This window comes from Hypanus sabinus, chromosome 2 (assembly GCF_030144855.1).
Source record: "Hypanus sabinus isolate sHypSab1 chromosome 2, sHypSab1.hap1, whole genome shotgun sequence".
Taxonomy (NCBI): domain Eukaryota; kingdom Metazoa; phylum Chordata; class Chondrichthyes; order Myliobatiformes; family Dasyatidae; genus Hypanus; species Hypanus sabinus.
In genome coordinates, this window is record NC_082707.1 from 45,498,400 (window position 1) to 45,521,336 (window position 22,937).

At 40.5% G+C, this 22,937-nt stretch overlaps 1 protein-coding gene across 1 annotated transcript in view; it reads left to right on the top strand.

Annotated features, from left to right (window-relative positions):
* LOC132378426 (endothelin-converting enzyme-like 1) overlaps window positions 1–22,937 on the top strand; it is a 122,361-nt gene that overhangs the window by 58,554 nt on the left and 40,870 nt on the right. The window contains exons 4-7 of the mRNA XM_059945337.1: window positions 275–367; window positions 466–590; window positions 18,150–18,372; window positions 18,485–18,583. Coding sequence (XP_059801320.1) covers window positions 275–367; window positions 466–590; window positions 18,150–18,372; window positions 18,485–18,583 — 540 coding nt within the window. The remainder of the gene's footprint in view (window positions 1–274; window positions 368–465; window positions 591–18,149; window positions 18,373–18,484; window positions 18,584–22,937) is intronic.

The window sequence follows — 22,937 nt, forward strand, 5'->3', positions numbered from 1 at the left end:
TTTATAGTTTTTATATACTGCACTGTAAAGCTTCTGCAAAATAACAATTTTCACGATATGCCAGTGATATTAAACCTGATTGTGATTCTGATTCTAATCTGTTGCTTCTTTAGCAATATCTGTCAGAGACAAGTGCAACCTGCCAACCGTTCTTTCTGCCCTTGTGTTTTTTATTGTTCAAGTGCAACTAATAGATCAATTTAAGTAAAATATCTTACAACAGTTCACATTATGGAAATATCTAACTTCATTTATTTCCCCCAAAAATATGAAGATAACAATCTCTGAGTCTGATTCTGTAAGAAGAGACATCAATACCATGTACAACAAAATCACTTTAAGAGAGTTACAGCGCATTGCACCAACCGTGAGTAGCCTTTGTTGAGTGTTTGTAAAGTAAAATGATTCGCCCCACCTTTAAATCAACTTACTGATCCAGGTATGACCTTTCATTTAATTTCACAGATTCAGTGGAAACATTTACTACACAGAATATTTCATGATAATTTTTCAGAGGATGAAGAAATTGTTGTGCTTGCCACTGATTACATGCAGAAAGTTTCAGAACTCATATCAAAGACTTCTCCAAGGTAAAGTGTACCTTAAATGTGGGATGTGTTTAAATTTTATGTAAACTAATTTCAATGATTCTCTTGTCAATTTTCAACATCTTGTTACTATATTGAACTTGTTGTAAATTATATATTTAATGGGCTTAAAATATGATCAATAAACTTAGTAGTAACTGGGATACAAATCTAACCTATGAGCAAATTGAGGATTATTACAATGTATACAGCAGATGTGTCTTCCTTCCAAATGGGTTAAGTAACTTATTCCATAGACTTTCACTGGATTTGTCTATAGTGACAAATATTTCTGTAGTGACAGAATTAAATTTAGGAAAAAATATAGAATTTGAGATAGTTTTTAGATACTTACCAATAGAATAGGTAGCCTTCTCTACATTTGTGTACATTACACCTTAGTTTAACTGGAAAGGGAGTTAAGGTGCATTTATACAACAGGGATTAACTGCAGATGTCTGAAAAATCCTTTTCTTGTGACTGTGAATGAAGTCACCAGAGAGGACACTGAAGCTGGTGGACATAGAAGTCTTTATTCAGTTAGACAAGCAGGAATTGTACTGGTAATACTCTTGGAAGAAGAGGCCTCCTGAACTCAAAGTACATCACATTTTTATACTCTTAACATCGATGCTAACTCAATACAATATCAATAGATACAATGACATCATTTACTTCAATACTTTGGTTTGACAATGCTTCATTTGAGTTGCATATAATTTTCAAACACCTATATCTTTACACCAACACTCCAGAACCCTAGATTGAATGTTAATCACCATTGTCTCTTAGCTGCATTCATGCATATGCAGACATCTCAGGTAAACGGGCATTTTCTGGTTTGCAATCAGCCCCGGCAGCTTCAGGAAGACCATTGTTCTGGGCTGCATTTTAAATTCAATTTACAATCCACATTCAAATCTGAAGAATGGTTTCCACTGAAATTAATATTTTCTGTAATCTGTAACTCCAGAATATGCCGTAACACCTTTCTCCACACATTTCATAGCAAGCCAGTTTATGAACTTCATGGAGTTATCAAAAACTATTTTCAAATCAGACTGCGAATTTAAAAACTTCTAATTTAATGCTCTGACTGTGTTGGCTCATCGGGTTTTCACATTTTTAATAGATCCTAAATCATTTAAGGAGTTGCACAGCAAAATAATAAGCAGAGAAACACTGTGGTTTGTAGTTTTAGCTGCCCCCCCCACCACCCTTGATTCCACATGGTGCAGGTGCTATTAGTCAGAACTTATAGTAAAACTAAATGAGCATGCTATTTTGCTTTTATTCTATGGGCTTGCTCCAGTTCATTATATTGAGCTGTTTGCATTGGATCCGCAAAGATAAAAAAAAAGAAACCATAAAACCCTTAATACATGTCAGGGTTTACAAATGCACAGGAAGTGAACATTTCACAGCAGTTTGATAGCCATTTCAAATAAATGGCTATTACCTTTACTCAGATAAGTCATTACAGAAAGCATTCAATTACACTCAAGATAATAAACATGATGTTGCCATTTTACTAAGACTCAAAAATCTAAAAGGCAAATCTTATTTCTGTGCATTAGTCTCTCCCTTTGCATCATTTCTGTATCCTTTCTGCTTTCGATACCAATCCCAAGTTTTTGTCCTCTGGAATGGTCGACTGGTTTCTGTCAGAGTGCACTGAAGAATGATTTTGCTGTCCTCTTCCAGCTGTATGAAAATGCAGTGACAACAGTGAGTTGTCTGCAACGGGAATAAAAAAAAGATCAAAAGGTGTTTTGAAACAGGACCGAAAGGTCTAAATACGCATTAGCAGTTCAGGTTGGAAGGAGCCACTCACCATTTGCCAAGTAAGGGACCTTCCTGATCCCTCACGCTCCTCCCAGTCCCTGGCGGCACTGCCTGAGCTAGAAACCTCCCAGCCTTTGCATAAGCGGGGATCCCTGCGGCAACGATGCAGTACAGTTGGTATACCTCTTCAACTGGGTGGAAGGAATAGGGGGCTTATTCTTTGCAGGTCTGTGGGGGGTGGAGGGTTGTACAGAACAGCATTTCATTTGAGCACTTTTTGTCTGTGATTCCTGTGATGAAGGTCTGCGGAATGAACATCTTACCAAGAATTTGATAAGGTGCCATACATGAGGCTGCTTAACAAGATAAAATCCTATGGCGTTACAGGAAAGATACTGGCATGGATAGAGGGATGGCTGACAGGCAGGAGGAATGAGTGGGAATAAAAGGGGCCTTTTCTGATTGGCTGCCAGTTTGTCAATGATTTGGATAGTGGAATTGCTGGCTTTGTAGCAAAGTTTGCAGGTAATACAAAGATAGGTGGAAGGGGAGGTAATGCTGAGGAAAATGCGATTGCAGCAGGACTTCGACAAATTGGGAGAATGCGCAAAGAATTGGCAGATGGAATACAGTGTTGGGAAATGCATTTTGGTCAAAGGAACAATAGTGTGGTCTATTATCTAAATGGGGAGAAGGTTCAAACATCAGAAGTGCAGAGGGACTTGGGAGTCCTCATGCAAGACTCCCTGAAGATTAATTCACAGGTCGAATCTATGGTAAAGAACATGAATGCAATGTTGCCATTTATTTCAAGGGGAATAGAATATAAAAGCAAGGTGATAATGCTGAGCCTTTTATAACTGAGGTAAGGAGGAATTTTTTTTTAGCTGGAGAGTTGTGAATCTATGGAATGCTCTGGCACAGACTACAGTGGAGGCCAAGTCCTTGGGTATATTTAAGGCAGAAGTCGATCATTTCCGGATCATTCAGGGCATCAAAGGATATGGCAAGTAGGCATGTGTATAGTGTTGAGTAGGATCTGGGATCAGCCATGATGGAATGGTGGAGCAGACTTGATGGGGTGAATGCCTGACTCTGCTCCTGTTTCTAATGATGGTCTTAAGGAAAATGGCCATGATGGAATGGCAGAGCAGGCTCGATAGACCAAATTACCTAATTCTGCTCCTATATCAGGGGTTGTGTGTGTTCGATCAATCTGCAATGAGTAACGTAAACAATGTCTTTTGCTCTCCCCTCCCCCCACTTTCCCCTTTATCCAAGTGTCCGACCTATTGATAATAGAAATGCAATCACAGAACATGTGGGAAACATAAACTGAAATGGACAAAGTCACTTTCGATTTGTGAAAGAGAACTCATGCTTACTAAATCTAGTTTTTATTTGAACATGTAACTAGCAGAATAGGGAAGGAAGAACAGCAGATGTGGTATTTTTGAATTTCCAAATGCTTTCAGTAAAATCCCAATTAGGAGATTAATATGAAAAATTAAAGTACAGTGGATTCTGGAGAATTGGGCCATCAGTAAATTGGGGCAGCCACTTGTTGCGACAACTCTTAAAGAACTAATTAAGATTAGCTGGGATCTCTTCATTTATTTGGGACAGGAATCAGTTGCATGCACTTGTGTTCAAAAAGCTTTGTCTCTGATAGTTGGCAAGAAATAAGCAGTAAAGTAAGACAATTCAGAAATGTTTTGCTCACTGTGGTTCCAAGCATTCAGGCCAAAAGTGAAGGTATCAGCAATCATCTTGAATGTTACAATGAAAGTGAAAATTTAGAGGATGCTGTCATTGAGAGGATTGTATAAAGGCCGCCTATTGACTATATTAGGTGTCTGTGGTGATTTTGATCATTTACAGTCAATCAACAGAACATGTACACAAGATGAATTCCTCCATTGATAACTATTAGGGACTAATTGTCACAATCATGGAAGCTGCCATGGGGTGCTCTGGCACGTGGGCTGCAGGATTTGACAATCATGCTCATGAGTATGCAAGTTCCAGCTAATTAGTGTTTCACTCTGGTGGTATTTACTCCGTCCCACTCGTTCCATTCTTGTCAAGGCTTGAGCAAAAGCACAGCAACATCTACGCTCCCTGCATTCCTTTATCCTTGTTCCAGGAAAGACGACCTTTTAGATTGAGCAGTATTCAGTTAGTATTAAATTACTGCTTCCTAGCTGCAGTGTTGGCATTAGCTTTCAGTCTGAGAGTTTTAATTAACGGCCCTGTTGACCTAACATTTATTGTTCTTCCTTTATTTCCTGCACAGTTCATATTAAAAGTCAATGAACTGTTCTTCCGCTTTAGTGTCTCTTCCTCTCCACTTGGGCCATAACCACACACTTGTGTCACTAATACACAGTTTTATGGTACTGTAGTAGTATTGATCACATCCTAATTTATTCTGTATTTCATTTAAATACCTAAGTTGTTACTCAGTTAAATGGTAGTTTGTCTTTTTTATATCCTTTTAACTATTTCCATGAAACTTTGGTTAACTGGGTCAAGTGCCTAAATGGGCCAAAATGTACTGATCCTGATGTGTCCCAGTTAACCAGAATCCAGTGTACATTGGTTTGAGGATAATATGCTGGCATGTGCCGAGAGCTGTTTGACAAACAAGAGGAGAAGAGTAAGAGTTAAATGGTCATTTTCCAGGGGACAGACTCTGACTAGAGAGATGGGCAGGGATACTTGACTATGCCCCCAATTTGGACAAGGGGACTAACAGTAACATATCCAGGTTTGCAGAAGGTATGCTGGACTAAATTGAAAAAGGCTTTGCACAGAGCATAAACATGCGAAACATGCTGGAAATCCAAAGCAATGCACACAAAAGGCTAGAGGAAGCCCATAGGCCAGGCAGCATTTATGGAAATGAATAAATAGTCCATGTATCGGCCCGAGACCTTTCTTCAGGATCTTTCCTCAGCCCCGTAGAAGGGCCTCAGCCTGAAACATCGACTGTTTATTCATTTCCATAGATGCTGCCTGACCTGCTGAGTTCCTCTATCATTGTGTGTATGTTGCTTTGCACAGAGCAGCTGTACAGGTCTTTGCTAAAACCCCATTCCAGTGTCTGTGACAGTCCTGGTCTCCATCTCTGAGGATGAATGTTCTTATGATGGGGGGGGGGGGGGGGCGGGTTGCTTCACAGTTTTTACTCGATGGTATCATACAACGGCAGTACTTGCTTATCAGCAGAGATTGGTTTGATTATGTTCATCTGCATTGGAATAGAGAATAAGGGATCTCACAGGAATCTATTAAGTTCTACCAGGACAAATAGGCTTGATGTAGAAAAGATTTTCTATTGACTGGAGACACCAGAACAATAGTCACAGCCTCAGAATATTGGATATGCCATCTTTAACAGAAATTTCTTCACCAAGAATGTGGTGAAACTGATATTCTCTACTTCAAGAGTCAGTGGAGGCCATGTCATTAAATATATTCAGCAAGGATGTACATTGCTGCTAGAATGTTTGTGAATCCTGTAGAACTTTCTCTATTTCTGCATAAATATGACCTAAAATGTGATCAGATCTTCACATGTCCTTAAACTAGATTCAGAGAACTCAATTAAATAAATAAGACAACAACGTTATACTTGTTCATTTATTTATTGAGAAAAATTATCCAATATTAAATATACTTATGGAGAAAGTATGTGAACCTTTGCTTTCAGTAATTGGTGTGACCCCCTTGTTCAGCAATAACTTCAACCAAACATTTCTAGTAATTGTTAGTCTGTCCTGCACATTGGCTTGGACGAAGTTTAGGCCATTCCTCCTTACAAAACTGCTTCAACTCTAGGATGTTGGCTTCTTGCATGAACTACTTGCTTCAGGTCCTTCCACAACATTTCCACAGGATTAAGGTCAGGACTTTGACTCGGCCATTCCAAAGCACAAATTTTCTTCTTTTTAAACCATTCTGCTATTGATTACTCTTGTCTTTCAGATCGTTGTCTTGTTGCATTATCCAACTTCTATTAAGCTTCAGGTGATGGTCGGCTACCCTGACATTCTCCTGTAAAATGTGTTGACACAATTTTGAATCTATTGTTCCCTCAATGATTGCAAGCTGTTCCGTGTCCTGAGGCAGCAAAGCAGCCCCAAACCATGATGCTCCTTCCACCGTGCTTCACAGTTGGGATGAGGTTTTGGTGTTGGTGTACAGTGCCCTTTTCCCTCCAAACACAGCAATGTGCATTTCTGCCAAAAAGCTCAACTTTTTTCTCATCCGCCCACAGAACTTTGTCCCAGAAGAGTTGTAGAACATCCAGGTGGTCTTTTGCAAACTTGAGACATGCAGCAGTGATTTTTGGAGAGCAGCGGTTTCCTCTGTGGTGCCCTTCCATGAACACCATCCTTGGTCAGTGTTTTCCTTACGGTGGACACATGAACAGAGACTTCAGCAAGTTCTAGAGATTTCTGCAGGTCTCTTGCTGATTCCTTTGGGTTCTTTTTCACCTCCTTCAGCAACAGTGCTGAGTTTGTTCTATTTGTAGACAATTTCTCTTGTTGTGGACTGATGAGTACTCGTGTCTTTAGAAATGCTTTTGTAGCCTCTTCTAGCTTCGTGCATCTCTGCAGTTTTTCCGCCAAGGTCCTCTGAAAGTTGTTTTGTTCAAGGTATGGTGCACACAAACAGGTCAGGCTCTGTGAATAACCTGACTTTGTGTGTCTTTTTTATAGAACAGAGCAGCTTTACAACCCACACCTTCAATTTTATTTCGTTTATTGCAACACCTGACTCCAAATAGCTTTTGTAGAGGGCATTACCCCAGAGATTCACATACTTTTTCCAAAAAAATACATGCAATACTGGATCATTTTTCTCAATAAATAAATTAATAAGTACATTCTATATTTCCTTCCTCGTCTTGTAGGTTGGATTTTGTGCAAAGCAAGAATAACACCCAACTTGTTTTCACTCTAATCTACAGATGTCGTTTGCTGAATCCTTGCACGGTGTATTCTTCATCTCACAGTATTAGGTTGAGTACACACACACACACACACACACACACACACACACACACACACACACACACACACACACACACACACACACACACACACACACACACACACACACACACACACACACTCCTATCATTTTGTATTGATACCCGATCCAATGTGGTACTATATGTGAAGTAACCATTTCACGTCCCATATAAAGTCAGCAATTGACAAGAGCCACGGACAAGTAACATGATGCTATGTTATATAGTGAAGGTGATAACATGACCATGCTTTTCGGAAGCCTGTATCCACATTTTCCTTTAAGCCTTGATTCCTTTGACATTAAGAAATGTATCTACTGTGGTGTTACTGTGATGTGAAGTTGGCCAGCTTGGTTCATCCAAGGCTATTATTTGTGACTGAGCTCACTGCCATCACTTAATAATTGGTTTGTAAAAACAAATAATTTGAGCAAATGATGTTTTTGTTTTTATTATGACATTGGGCATAATGGGATGAAATGCTTAACAGTGCACTTTTTCTTTGGTTCACAGTGAACCCTTTGCTATGCCACCTGCAAACTTTCAGGAGCCACCAAAGGTTGGTCAAGTTTCCAGCTCTTGTCCCTTCTTAAAACTACAACTGGAATTTATTTTATGAAGTGACATCACTTATTTAAAATCCAGCTTGGATTGTGTTCCCTTCCAAAATTATTATCCCAAATTTCAGTACACAGATTGCAGACACTGAAATTGCAAATGACAGTGCATTGCTGTTGACCTTTTGAATCTTAGCAACAACTCCCTTGCAGCCATTTCTAATTCTGGCTTTCCCGAGGGTTATCTCTGTAGATCCATCAAGTTTATATTGGCAATGTGAGAGTGGTATTGGCCACAGCCTATGATTCAATGGAAATGCAGCTGAAGAAGAAAGCACTGAGCAAAAATCAGGTTATTGCAACTTGGATATTAATAGAACATAGAAGTCTACAGCACATTACAGGCCCTATGGCTCACAATATTATGCCGGCCATGTAACCTACTCTAGAGACTGTCTAGAATTTCCCTAGCGCATAGCCCTCTATTTTTCTAAGCTCCATGTACCTATCCAAGAGGCTCTTAAAAGACCCGATTGTATCCACTTCCACCACCACTGTTGGCAGTGCATTCCATGCACCCACTACTCTCTGTGTGAAAAACTTACCCCTGACATCCCCTCGGTACCTATTTCCAAGCACCTTAAACTGTGCCCCCTCGTGTCAGCTACTTCAGCCCTGGGAGAAAGCCTCTGGCTATCCACACAATCAATGCCCCTCTTCATCTTATACACCTCTATCAGGTCACCTCTCATCCTCTGTTGCTCCAGGAAGAAGAGGCCAAGTACACTCAACCTATTCTCATAAGGTGCTCCCTCCAAGCCAGGCAACATCCTTATGAGAATAGGTTGAGTGACCAGAACTGAGCACAGTACTCCAGGTGAGGTCTGACCAAGGTCTTGCATAGCTGTAACATTACCTCACAGCTCTTGAACTCAATCTCACGGTTGATGAATGCCAACACACCAAACGCCTTCTTAACCACACAGTCAACCCGCGCAGCAGCTTTGAGTGTCCTATCAACACGGACCCCAAGATCTCTCAGATCCTCCATGCTGCTAAAAGTCTTACCATTTATATTACATTCTGTCTTCAAACTGGACCTACCAAAATGAACCACTTCACACTTATCTGGGTTGAAGTCCATCTGTCACTTCTCAGCCCAGTTCTGCATCCTATCAATGTCTTGCTGTAATCTCTGACAACTCTCCAGACTATCCACAACATCACCAACCTTTGTGTCATCAGCAAACTTACTAACCCACCCTTTTACTGCTTCGTTCAGGTATTTATAAAAATCACAAAGAGGAGGGTCCCAAAACAAATCCCTGCAGAACACCACTGGTCACCGACCTCCATGCAGAATATGAACCATCTACAACCACCCTCTGCCTTCTGTTGGCAAGCCAGTTCTGGATCTACAAAGCAAGGTCTCCTTAGATTCCATGCCTCCTTACTTTCTGAATGAGCCTTGTATGGGGAACCTTGTCAAATGCCTTACTGAAATCCATATTCATTACACCTATGGCTCTACCTCCATCAGTGTGTTTTGTTACATCCTCAAAGAATTCAATCAGGCTCATAAGGCACAACCTGCCCTTAAAGCCATGCTGTCTATCCTTAATCAGATTATGTTTCTCCAAATGCTCATAAATCCTGCCTCTCAGGATCTTCTCCAACAACTTGCCCACCACTGAAGTCAGACTCACTGGTCTGTAATTTCCTGGGTTATCTCTACTCCCTTTCTTGAACAAGGGAACAACATTTGCAACCCTCCAATCCTCCAGTACTTCTCCCGACCCTGTTAATGATGCAAAGATCATTGCAACAGGCTCAGCAATCTCCTCCCTCGCTTCCCACAGTCGCCTGGGGTATATTTCATCCGGTCCTGATGACATATCCTATCTTCAGAATGTGCATTCAAATAGAAAGCAAGTTGAGATGCAACAACAACATTTTAAAAAAGGCATTTGACAGACACATGAACACAGGGATTTAGACCATGTGTAAGTCGATGTGCAGTTCAAATTAGCATCGGGGCCAACACAGGAAATGTGGAAAAGAGAACGAAAAGGCAACAAAAGGTATAAAAAGGAAAAGCAATGCCCAAAAGAAGGTAGATGTAAAATGGCCAAATATGACGGCCCAGATACTCCAAGTCATCTGGGCTAGATTCAGATCTTTAACATACACTTAGCAAAGCGTCCACATCACAAAAAGCAGTCAGTTTATCCATAACCCTCTAGATTATTTTAAACGCAAACAATACTTGGTGTTAAGATAGGGATGTCTTTAAATTCTATTGTGTAGAATTTGTTGTCAACAGCCAAGTGAAGTATTTGGCCTGTACATATCATGAACTGCACCTTTCCCAGTGCTCTGTTGAATTCTGTTGCATGTCGTTCAGCAGACTGGGTGGACAATCTTTTGAGAACTCTCACAGGCAGCAACGCAAGAAGTAAACTATATTTAAAGATTTTACACAACATGGAGTAGAGATTAGATCACACAAGGTTTTAAGGCAGAAGCTGAGTTATCACGAACTTTTAAACACAAATTAAAATTACATTTTATTATTTAAAAAGTGTGGAAATTTAACCATCTGAAGAAATGATAATTCAAACATAGAATTTCTAGAACCAATGAAATCATTAAGTGGTACCTGGAATTCTAATACAAATTCTTTTATAACTGCACACCAAAACCGGAAAAAAATGACTTGTAAATACTTGAAATTCTCAGATGACTGATTTCTGAAGATTAAACTACAGAAGGTTAAACTGCTGACAGTATCTAAAAGTTCCACATTTAGCTTATATGTGTGTACTCCTGCAGAGGGGTGAAAGAAAGTTTTCCTGAAACTTGCAGAGAGGCTGGCCAAAGCATAACTGAGGGAAAAAAACATGGCAGAGTGGGGTTGGGAGAGGAATTAATAAAGTAAGTCATAGGAAGGTCAAGGTCAGAACAGCAGGTAAAACACATATGCCACCTACCTTTATATAGAGCAGCTCACTGGAAAGGAGCACCTGAGGTTAACTAGTCACATGTTAACTTCTTGCAAACATACATATGAAATAAAGTAGAAACTTTGAAATCTACAGCACATCACTGGCCCTTCAACTCACAATGTTGTGCCGACCATGTAATGCTCCAGAAATTGCTTAGAAATGCCCTACCACGTCACCCTCAGTTTTTCTAAGCTCCATGTACTTATCTGAGAGTCTTTTAAAAGACCCTATCGTATCCACTTCTGCCTCCTTTGCTGGCAGTGCGTTCCACGCACCCACCACTCTGTCTGACATCCCCCTTGTACCTACTTTCAAGCACCTTAAAACTATGCCCCCTCATGTTAGCCACTTTAGCCCTGGGAAAAAGCCTTTGGCTGTCCACATGATCAATGCTTCAATCAGGTCACCTCTCTTCCTCCGTCGCTCCAAGGAGAAAAGGCCAAGTACACTCAACCTATTCTCATAAGGCACGCCCTCCAATCCAGGCAATGTCCTCATAAATCTCCTCTGCCCTCTCTCTATAGTATCCACATAGTTCCTGTGATAAAGAGGCCAGACCGAACACAGTCCTCCAAGCAGAGATTGTGATTAGAAATTCTGTTGAAAATACTCAGCAGATTAGGTAATATCATGAGGAAAGGAACAGACTCAGTATTTCAGGTTCATGACCTTCCATCTGAACTGTTTGTCATCCTGGAAAGTTGAAAGGGGAGGAAGCAATTTTCTCAATGTTGTGTTAAAACAATGGGGGTTATAAAAAGGACAGGGAGAGGCAGCATGATGGCCTAGTAGTTAGCATAATGCTATTACAGGGCCGGTACCCGGGTTCAGTGCCCGCCTTTGTCTGAGAGGAGTTTTACATTCTTCCTGTGTCCACACTCTTTTCCTTTTGATTCTACAGTTCCCCTCTTGCATTCCAAACACGTACAGGTTGGTAAGTTGATGGCATGCTGTGTTGCCACTGGAAACATGTAGACACTTCGGGCTACCCTCAGCACATCCTCAGATTGTTTTGGTCGTTGACGCATATGGCACATGTTTCAAAGTACATGTGACAAATAAAGCTAATCTTTATCTAATTTTTAAATATGGTATAATTTGGAAGATTATGGAATACAGGGATTACTGGAGGATCAAAATGGTTTTATTGTAGATACAACGGATTATAGGGTCTTTGATGACATTATCGGCAAGATCACAGGACATGTTTCGTTTTGTTTCAAACAGTGGCCAATCCCATCAATAAAACACAAGTAAAGAATGAGCTGGTCATTCCTGCCTCACCTTAATTGCAGGGTTTTCCTGAAATTTGGTAAAATTCAGCATGCAGCTCCTGAGCCGAGGAATTTGTGAAGCACACGATTGTATTAGCATATTCAAGTAAAATATTATCTCCAGAAACATTTTTGAACTCGGCCATAAACGTTGCTCTGGTGTACCAGAAATTAACATGTTTTACAGGAATTCAATATTTTTGGATTTTGACCCACCTCCAATTCCACTGACTGATAGCAGAAGGATTTTCTTTTAAAAATACAGTGTAATGGAGCATTCTGACTCATAATAGTTATCTCATGCATTTTCGGTATAAATTTATGGATGAATCTCCCTGAGGTCCTTTTTTCGGATTAACTTCATCAGTTTCCATAATGACCATTATCTCAGACCATCCCTGCCGAGAAGAAACTGATGAGGATCTGTGTCAGCTGCGTGTGCTTTTGGCATGATTCCCATTAGAGTCAGTGCACAATGCCGTGCCGTCTGCTTCTACAATTCAAAGTAAAGGACAGTAGCTATGTGATAGGAAGAAGTGAACAAAATGAATTTAACAAGTGTTAAATACGAGACAGCCATGGACACTGGAGTTAATTTAATATATTTGACTCATAAAAATGATAATGTTTATTTACAAAGGCTTGATATTTCAGTAGGTATACAGTTCCTATTATGCAAGCCTACAGTGAAGCGTTGTATTTGTTTTTCACTCTCCATGACAGGCCATCAATGATAATTCCAAGTGTTTACACTCAAACAGAACCTCTGAATACACAAGTGATTTAAACTTATTACAAATTCACTCTGAATTGATTCAGTCGTTGCACTGGTAATGCTGACGTTGACTCACAGTTTGACCCAATTTAACCAATTCATTGCCAACGGAATATTTATGCTTCAAAGTAAAAAATGCTAGTTTTGATAGATAAAGTCTTTCTTTGATGTGGCAATAGATTAGATCCAAAATCTGTTTTCTGAATTGAAAGGGGATAGAGAAGACTATATTCAAGCACCTATATGAATTGTTACATTAAAAAAAAGGCGATGGGTTTGCATGCTTATTGTAGAGTCACAAAGGCAGAAGAGGAGGAAAATCAGCCTGTCAAGTCCTCTCAGACTGACTTGAAAAGCATCAAGCCAAAATCTCTCTTTGAAAGTCAGGGAAAGTATAATTACTGGGTCTACTTGTTTCACACTGATTTTCCCTTCTAAGCTCCTCTGCTAGAGGCATAGATTTCTCAGTGGGAGATCTTCTCTTGCATATCCATGAAAAGGATTTTGGTGAACCCTGACAATGAGCTGTGGCTACAAGGGCGGAAGCCAATTTGTTCCCAGGATAACTCAGAGACATTGATACTAGTTGATTTAATCCTTACTGAGAAAATGCAATAAGCCACTCTAGAGTTTTGCAGTATTATGAAGTGCCAAATTTACAAATCCAATTGCAAAACACATAAGCTGCTGGAAGAACTCAGCGGGCCAAGCAGCTTCTGTGGAGGTAAAGGGATTGTTAACTTTTTATGTTGAGGCTTTGTGTCAGGACTGGGACTGGATTGGGAAACTAGCTAGTAGAGAGGAGGTGAGACAGAGACCAGTAAATGATAGGTGGAATGGGATGGGGGGTGTGGGCAGTATGTCAACAAGTGGAGGCAGCTGGTTGAAGGGAAGGATGGAAAATTGACTGTATGAGGAAGAAGCTGGAGTCCATAAGCCAATCCTCATTAGGGGAACAGAGATTGAGAGCATCAGTAACTGTAAATTTCTTGTCGGCATATCAGAGGAACTGATTTCTGGTTTTTTTGCATGATTTTTAATCTATTCAATATAAGTATGCTGTAATCAAATTATTTATTTATTATTATTATTTTTATTTCTTTTTTTCTTGTATATTATGTATTGCATTGAACTGCTGCTGCTAAGTTAACAAATTTTACACCACATGCCGGTGATAATAAACCTGATTCTGATTCTATCCTGGAACCAGCACATAAGTTTCATCACAAGGAAGGCATGGCAGTGCCTCTACTTTCTTAGAAGTTTGCTCAGATTTGGTATGGCTTCACAAACTTTGCCAAATTTCAATAGATGCACAGTACAGAATATGCTAACTAGTTGCTAACTAGCAACTGCCATCTTTTATAAACCTGCTACTTCCCACGGTTATCCTGACGATAACTTGTCCCACCCTATCTCCTGTAAATATGCAATTCCTTTTCTCAGATCCTTTGCCTCCACCGTATCTGTTCCCAAGATGAGGCTTTCTTTTCCAGGACATCAGAGATGTCCTCCTTCTTCAAAGAATGCAACTTCCCTTCCACCATTATTGATGCTGCCGCCACCTGCATCTCGTCCATTTCGCGAACGTTCGCACTCACCCATCTTGCTACTGCATTAAGAGTGATACAGCTCCTCTTGTCCTTACCTACCACCCCATGCCCCTCCGTATGCAACACATCAAACTCTGCAGCTTCCACAGGAATCCTACCACTAAACATATTTTTACTCCCCTGCCCCCACACCTTTCTCCACTTTCCACAGGGATCACTCCCTCTGGGACTCCATTGTTCATTCATCCCTCCCCACTAATCTCCCTCCCAGAATTTATCCATGCAAGTGGCCCAAGTGCTACACTTGCTCATACACCTCCTCCCTCACCTCCATTCAGGCCCCAAATAGTGCTTCCAGGTGAGGTAACACTTCACTTGCGTATCTGCTGGGGTGGCCCATGGTGCCCAGTGCTCCCAATGTGGCCACCACTACACTGGTGAGACCCATTGTTAAGTAGGGGACTGCTTCATCGAGCACCTCCACTCCATCCAACGAAAGCGGAGCATTTTAATTCCAATTCCCATTCCTGTTCCAACGTGTCGGTCCATGGTCTCACCTTGTGCTAAGATGAGGTGACACTCAAGGTGGAGGAGCAACGCCTTGTATTCCGTCTGGGTAGCCTCCAACCTGATGGCTTGAATATCAATTTCTCCTTCCAGTAAAAAGAAAATTCCCACGGCTTCCCCTCCTCTATTCTCCACTCTGGCCTCCTACCACTTCCCATCTGCTTATCACCTTCCCCTGTGTCCCTTCCTCCTTCCATCATGGTCCATTGCCCTCTCCTATCAAAATCCTTCCTCTCCAGCCCTTCACCTTTCCCACCAACCTGGCTTCACCTATCACCTTCCAGCTCACCTTGTTTCCCTCCCCTCACCTTTTTATTCCGGCATCTCCCCCTTTCTTGTTCAGTCCCGAGGAAGGGTCTCGGCCTGAAACATTGACTTTATTCATTTTCATTTACAGTTACTGATGCCTATCCTGCTGAGTTCCTCCAGCATTTCTGTGTGATGCTTTGGTTGCATCACAGCCTGGTATAGAAACACCAATGTCCAGGAATGGAAAGGACTACAGGAAGTGATGGATGTAACCCAGTCCATCACAGACAAATCCCCACCCAGCATTAAACACATTTACACGGAGCACTACCACAGGAAAGTAGCTTTGATCATTAAGAATCCCCACCATCCAGGCCATGCTCTCTTCTCACTACTACCATTGGGTAGGAGGTACAGAAACCTTAGGTCTCACACTACCGGGTTCAGGAAAACTTATTACCCTACAACTATCAGACTCCTGAACTACCATAGACAACTACAATCACCACTGCTCTGAACCTGTTCTACAATCTACAGACTCACTTTCAAGGACTCTTTACAACTTACATTCTCAGTATTCCTTTTATTTGCAGTTTGTCTTCTTTTGCAAGTACAAAGTAGGTAGTTTGTCAGCCTTTGTTTGTTTATGCATAGTTTTTATTGTAAATTCTGTTGTATTTCTTCTTATTTCCTGTAGATGCTTGTAAGAAAATGAAACTCAAGGTAATATACAGTAACATACACATACTTTGATAATAAATTGACTTTGAACCTTGAACCCTGAGACAGAGGCAAATAAGTGTTAATTGAACGCCAAGAAGAAGAGAGAAAAAAACACGCACTTGGAGCTGATTAAGGAGGGAATGGTCAGGATACTGACAGAAATTTGAATCAGAATCGGATTATTATTTCACATGTGCCGAGATTTAGTGAAAAGCTGTTCATGCAGATCAAAGTATTACACAATGCATTCAGGTAGAACAAAGTAAAACAATACCAGAATGCAGAATGAAGTGTAACTGCTGCAGGGAAGGTACCATCTGGGTATTTAAACAAGGTACAAGATAATGAGAAGGTAGATCGTGAGGTCAAAAGTCTATCTTATTGTACTAGGGACCATCCAGTAGTCTTATAACAGCTGGGTAGAAGCTATCACTGAGCATGAAGTCGTACATGTTTTCAGGATTTTGTATCTTTTGCTAATGGAAAAGGGAAGAGAAGAGAATGTCCGGGGTAAATGCTACTCCTTTACTGAAGTAGAGAAAGTCTGTGGAGGACAGGCTGGTTTATGATGTATCGGGCGCTGTTTATAACTCTCTACAGTTTCTTGCAGTCACACGTAGAGCAGTTGTCATTAGGGCAGGCAATATTTAGGCAAGGGAGAGCAGAGAAGGATGGAAAAGTTGGACAAAGGGAGAGAGGCCTGGGTAGACTGGTAGGAGTGGGTTACCCAAATTTGGAAAAGTCAATGTTCATACCATTGGGCTGTGGATTTCAAGTCTACATGTAGTCTCACTATGACTGTGGAGAAGGATCAGCACAAACAGATCAGTGTGGGAATGAAAGAGAAGTTGAAGTGACATGTAGCCTGAAGCCTGAGCTGACCATTGTGAACAAGGTGAAGGTGCTCTGCAAAACATTCACCTGGTTTACATTTGGTCTTGCCAATATAGAGGAGGACACATTGCGAGCGTAAGATACAATTTATCATATTGGCAGAGGTGCACATGAGTCCCTGCCTCACCTAGATGGGCTTTTCTCGTACCTGAATGTTGTTGGGACGGAGATGTTGTTGGGACAACTGTTGCATCACCCACAATTACAGTGAAAAGTGGCAGGAAACAGGGAGAAGTGGGTGGGATGGGATGAAAAGGTGAGGGACTCACAGAGAGATGGGCCACTGCAGAAACAAGAGAAAGAGTGGAGAGAGAGGAAGATGTGGCTGGCGGTAGGTCCCATTGGAGCTGACAGAAGTGGTGAAGGATGGTACGCTGAGGCTAGTGGGAGATAGCTGAGGACCATGTGACCTCTATTCCTTTCCTGTGTGAGGAAGAGTGGGTGGTGAGGTAGAGGGAGGGGAGGGGTTTGTGAAAATAGATGTGTGGAAAATGGAAGTGCATGCGAGGGCTCCATCAACTAGGCCAGAGTAGAACCATGTTTCCTGACTTTTAAGAAGTTCTAGAGCACAAAATCACATCTTGAGAAGAAATGTGGCAGAGTCAGAGAACTGAGAAAAGGGGATGGTGTCCTTGGGGGAGACAATATGGGAGGAGGTGTAGGTTGAAGTGGAAATCTGTAGGTTTGTATCAGTGGTTAATTTGTCTCCTGGGATGGAGACTGAGACCCAAAACAGGAAGGGAGGTATAAGAAATAATCCAAGCCTACAGAACCAATCCTGTTAACTAAAAACCACTAAAGGATCTAGTTCCCAATTCAAAGAAGACAACTCGCAAAAAATGCTGGAGGAACTCAACAGTCCAGGTAGAATCTAATGAAAAGAATGTACAGTCAATGTTTCGGGCCAAATCCCTTCGTTAGGACTGGAAAAAAAGATGAGAAGTCAGAGTAAAAAGGTGGAGGGGAGGATTGAAAAAATGTAGCTCATGTTAAATCTCCAAACATTTCACTTGTATGTGACTCTGAATAGATAATTGTGGCCGTCATGTAAAAATATTGACAACATAAGTAAGCAACATGCAGAAGGCATCCATTGAGGTATAACACTGATATATGTGGTCATACATCTGTACTTTCAGGGTTCTGCATAATTATATGATGTGGCGCATTGTAGTTACTCTGAGTGAACACCTATCCACACCATTCAGAGACGCAATACACGACTTCTCTAAAGAGTTGGATGGCACAGAGAAAAAGACTGATCTAGGGAAAATGTGCTTAAACGAAGCCAATAAGCAGTTTGGGATGGCTCTGGGAGCCCTTTTTGTTGAAGAATACTTTTCATCTTCCAGCAAAATAAAAGTAAGTTTTATTTTCCATTGAGATTCCAACAACAAATTAAATTAATATTTTTGAATTATCATGCAAATAAGCCCTCATGTTACAGAACCATGGTTATTTTTATTCTGATAAGGTACAACAACTGGCTGAAGACATTAAACATGCATTTGATCATCGACTAGATGAATTAGATTGGATGGATGAAGAGACAAAGGAAGCAGCAAGAGCAAAGGTCTGTTCCAGGAATCCTACTGAAATATCATTAAGCAGCACTAAATAATATTGGGTTTTTATATTGGATTTTAAATCATCTAATTAGCTTTGACATGAAATGCAGTGGAAGATCTATGATGATACATCAGTTCCAGTCTCCTTCTATAATTAGATTACAACTGTACATTGTCAGTTTGACTTATTTGCATGTGAAGAAGAAAGAGCTTATCATCTTTTAGAAAATTCCCAAGTGTTTCACGTGGGTGAATTGCATTGTGCATGTATTGTTCTTGCAGGGATACAACTTCTGTGACAGCATTTAGTGGTACATGATAGAGTTCTGTGATAATTGTGAGTTTGATTAATTCTGCCTATAACAATGAAAAAGAAAGCAAAATTTAATAATGCTTTAATGTTTTTTCTCTAATAAGTGGCAAAACTTAAAAATATGTTAAAGTAATGTTTTGGCACTTAGTTCCCTGGTATAAGTACCACTAGTAACTAAACCTAGTCCAGTACCTTAAGTAGTATTCCTATCTTATGATGATATTCTGTCTGGAATGTTAAACAAGTGCAAATCACCTAGAAACATAAACTAACAAACTGAAGCAAAATCCCATCTGGTTCTCTAAAGGGAAGAAATTCTTTCTGGCCTATATGGGATACAAGACCCCACATCTACACTTTAAACTCTCCTAGCAAGCCATCAAGATCCAGGAAACCACTATTATAAAGAATAACTACAAGAATATTGAATACATCCAGATCACCCAGCGTTGATCTTGGCACTAGACTCAACAAAGCCCAAGTAACATCCAGCCCAATAGATTCCACAGCTTCTTGCAACAACATGTGGGGTCTTGTGCCAAGAACTGGGAAAATATCCAACAAAACAGTGCCGGAAAAAGAAGTTCAGAGTCATGTATACAATCTCACTGGCTCTCCACTTGACCTTGGATCACCTGGACAATAGCAATATCTACATCAGGCTGCTGTTTATTGATTAACGAGCAGCATTCAACACCATCAAACCCCCAGTACAAATCAACAAACTCCAAAACCTGGGCCTCTACCACCCTCTGCATCTGGAAGTTTGACTTCTTTCTCAGGAGACCACAGTCAGTGCAGGTCAGAATTAACATCTCTTCCTTGTTGACAGTCAATACTGGTGCACCTCAAGGATGTGTGCTTATCCACAGTTTTACTCTATCTACGGCAACTGCGTGGCTAGACACAGATCAAACATCATTTGGCAATGACACTTCTTTTCTAGTTCTGGTCAAGACGGCAGCGCGCTCAAATGCGGCAGCCATTTCAGATCCAATCAACAGAATATTTGTTCAACCTTTATGTTCTTTTACAATCGCATGTCACTGTTGGTCACTAAGAACATTAAGCACCATTAAGCTATCCCATCAGCGTGTTGAAGAGGCTCAGTCTGAAATGTCGATTGTTTGCTCTTTCCCACAGTTTCTGCCCACCCTGCTGAGTTCCTCCAGCATTTTTGCTGTACTGCATGTGATAGATCAGCTGGTTGAGTGGTGTAGCAACAACAGCCTTGCCCTCAACATCTGTAAGTTAATGGACTTCAGAAAGAAAAAGTTAAGGGAACACACACAAATCTTCATAAAGGGATCAGCAGTGGAAGGGATGAGCAATTTCAAGTTCTTCAGTGTCAACATCTCTGAAGATCTATCCTGGGCCAAACGTAGTGATGCAATTACAAAGAAGACATGACAATGGCTATATTTCATTAGGAGTTTGAGGAAACACTGGTATGATACCAAAGACCATCACAAATTTCTACAGATGTACCGTGGAGATTATTCTTACTGGTTGAATCACCATTTGGTCTGGAGGGGCCACTGCACAGGATCAGAAAGAGCTGCAGAAAGTTGCTAACTACATCATGGGCACTAATCTCAACATCATCCAGGACATCTTCAAAAGGAGTTGCCTCAAAAAGGAGCATCCATCATTAAGGACCCCCATCACCCAGGACATGCCCTCTTCTCATTGCTATTGTCAAGGAGGAGGTACAGGAGCCTGAAGACACACACACAACATTTTAGGAACAGCTTCTTCCCCTCTGTCATCAAATTTCTGAATGGACAAGGAGTCTATGAAAGCTGCCTCAATATTTTAAGTCTCTTTTTGCACTACCTATTTAATTAAACTTTAAAAAAATATATATCCTATTGTAATTACCAGTATTTTTATTATTATGTATTGCAATGTATTGCTGCAAAATAACAAATTTCATTACATATGCCAGTAATATTAAACCTGATTCTGATTCTGAATTGAATAGAGTACCACCTGAAGATAATACATCGTGTTATAGGTATCACTAAACATTCTAGAAGATTGTGTGTCTGCAGCGGCATCGAGTAGGTTATAAGATGCCAACGAAGTAAAGGCATTGGGCCTGCAGAAGCAGGAAATTATAGAGAGAACTATGAAATCTCTCAGAAAACACATCAAAGTCTAACTGTCATGAGGGGTGGCAAATACTTAAACTGACAGAAGAAGAGAAGGTTCTGAGAATGTCTTTATCTCCAGATTTGGCACAGGTCAACATGTAAACGTATAGCTGGAATATTCCACAGTTATTTTCAAATGATCTTCAGCACAAAGTCTGGCAAAGTATCATCTCAGGCCTAAATGTCATTAATTCTTGTTCAAGGTAGTCATGAACTACTTCTTTACATGAAGAAATGTATAAATGAACAATTTCTAGCTTATAATGAGCCAGAAAGTTCTGGAAGAAGCTATGGAAGAGGCTTAAGTCCTGAACACTGCGCTGAGCAATTTTAGCAGTGATCTTCTAGGGAAACTGAGATTGCAATAACCACAATTCCACTAATAACTGGAAAGTTTGGGCTCTGATTCCCATTGGCTTCTGTTTTACCAGTGTTCTACAATCCAGCAGCTGCTACTTAGATGTCACAGATAATCACTCCATGTAGATCACCTAAATGGAATCATTCGATATAATATTATCAACCACAAAGTTCACAAAGTAAAGACTATGGGCTCTGAAAGTACCCCAGCTATACTGCTGAAGATATGTTCCTCAGAACATAACGAGGTTTCGGGCCTGCTCCGGGGATTTAGATCTAAGGATTCAGTTTGGTTTGGAATGCTGTTGTTGTTGCTTCTATCGTTTGCATGATTTGTGTTTTTTTTCTCTTTTTCTATGAATTGGAGATTGGTCTTTTTTTAAAACTGGGATCTTTCATTTTTCTTGCTTGGCGGCTGCCTGAAAGCAGACAAATCTCAAGGTTGTAGAATTTATACATTCTTTGACAATAAATGCACTTTGAATCTTAAACCATGAACAAGCCATGCCTCTAACCAATCTATGCTTGATCAGCTACAACAATGAGAAATATGAGCAATGCAGAAAATTACCAAGGTATGTTCTGTTCTCAACAAAAAAGGACAGATACAATCTTCCTAATTAACTCCTCATCAATCAACTCTGTTCATCAGCTGCGATGGAAGGTGTTGTCAATAAAGCTGCCAAACAGCACTTAACTCACCAATAACCTCATTACTGATTGTCAGTTTGGGTTTGTGCCAGTGCCACTTGGTTCCAGACCTCGCTACAACTTTAGGACAAACATGTAAAGAGTTAGATTCTGGAGGTGGGATGAGATAAGTTGTCCTTGATATATAGGCAACAGCTGACAGATTGTGGCATCAAGGAACTCTGATAAGATGAAATCCAAAGCACTCCAGTGGTTGGAGTCAAATTCAGAATCAAGGTGAATGTTGTTATTGGAGGCCGAATATTGCAGTCTCCTCAGAAGATCACTGCAAAAATTCCTAAAGGCAGCACCCAAGACCCTAGCCTCTACTGTGGTTTCTTCCAGAACTTTCCCAGTTTATTATCAGTTCAGAAGTTGTTCACTGATGATTGTCTAGTTCCACATGCATTTTCTCATATAATGAAGCCATCCGTGACTACTTGGAGCAAGACAAGGTTGGCTTTAAGATAAAACGTGGCATGTAGCATTTATGCCAACATGTACCAAGCAATATCTATCTCCTGTAAGAGAAAATTTAATTATCTCCTCTTGACATTCCCAAATGCTGTATTCTTTGCTATCAACGTACCAAAACCCTGTGGAGGTGGTGGGAAGCAAGTGACACATTATTCAGAAACTTAACTGCACAGCTGCATAAATGTGAAGTTAGCAGAACAGATCAGAGACTGAATATTCTGCATGTAATCTTTTAGCTTTTACCTGTCAGCTGTTACTTTGAGATATGAGAGGTATAATGATTCAATTTTCTATCTTATTAGTAAAGGGAGGGTGTTTTATTGTTCACATAAAGATGAATAAGTGTCTGTTCAGAAACAAAAG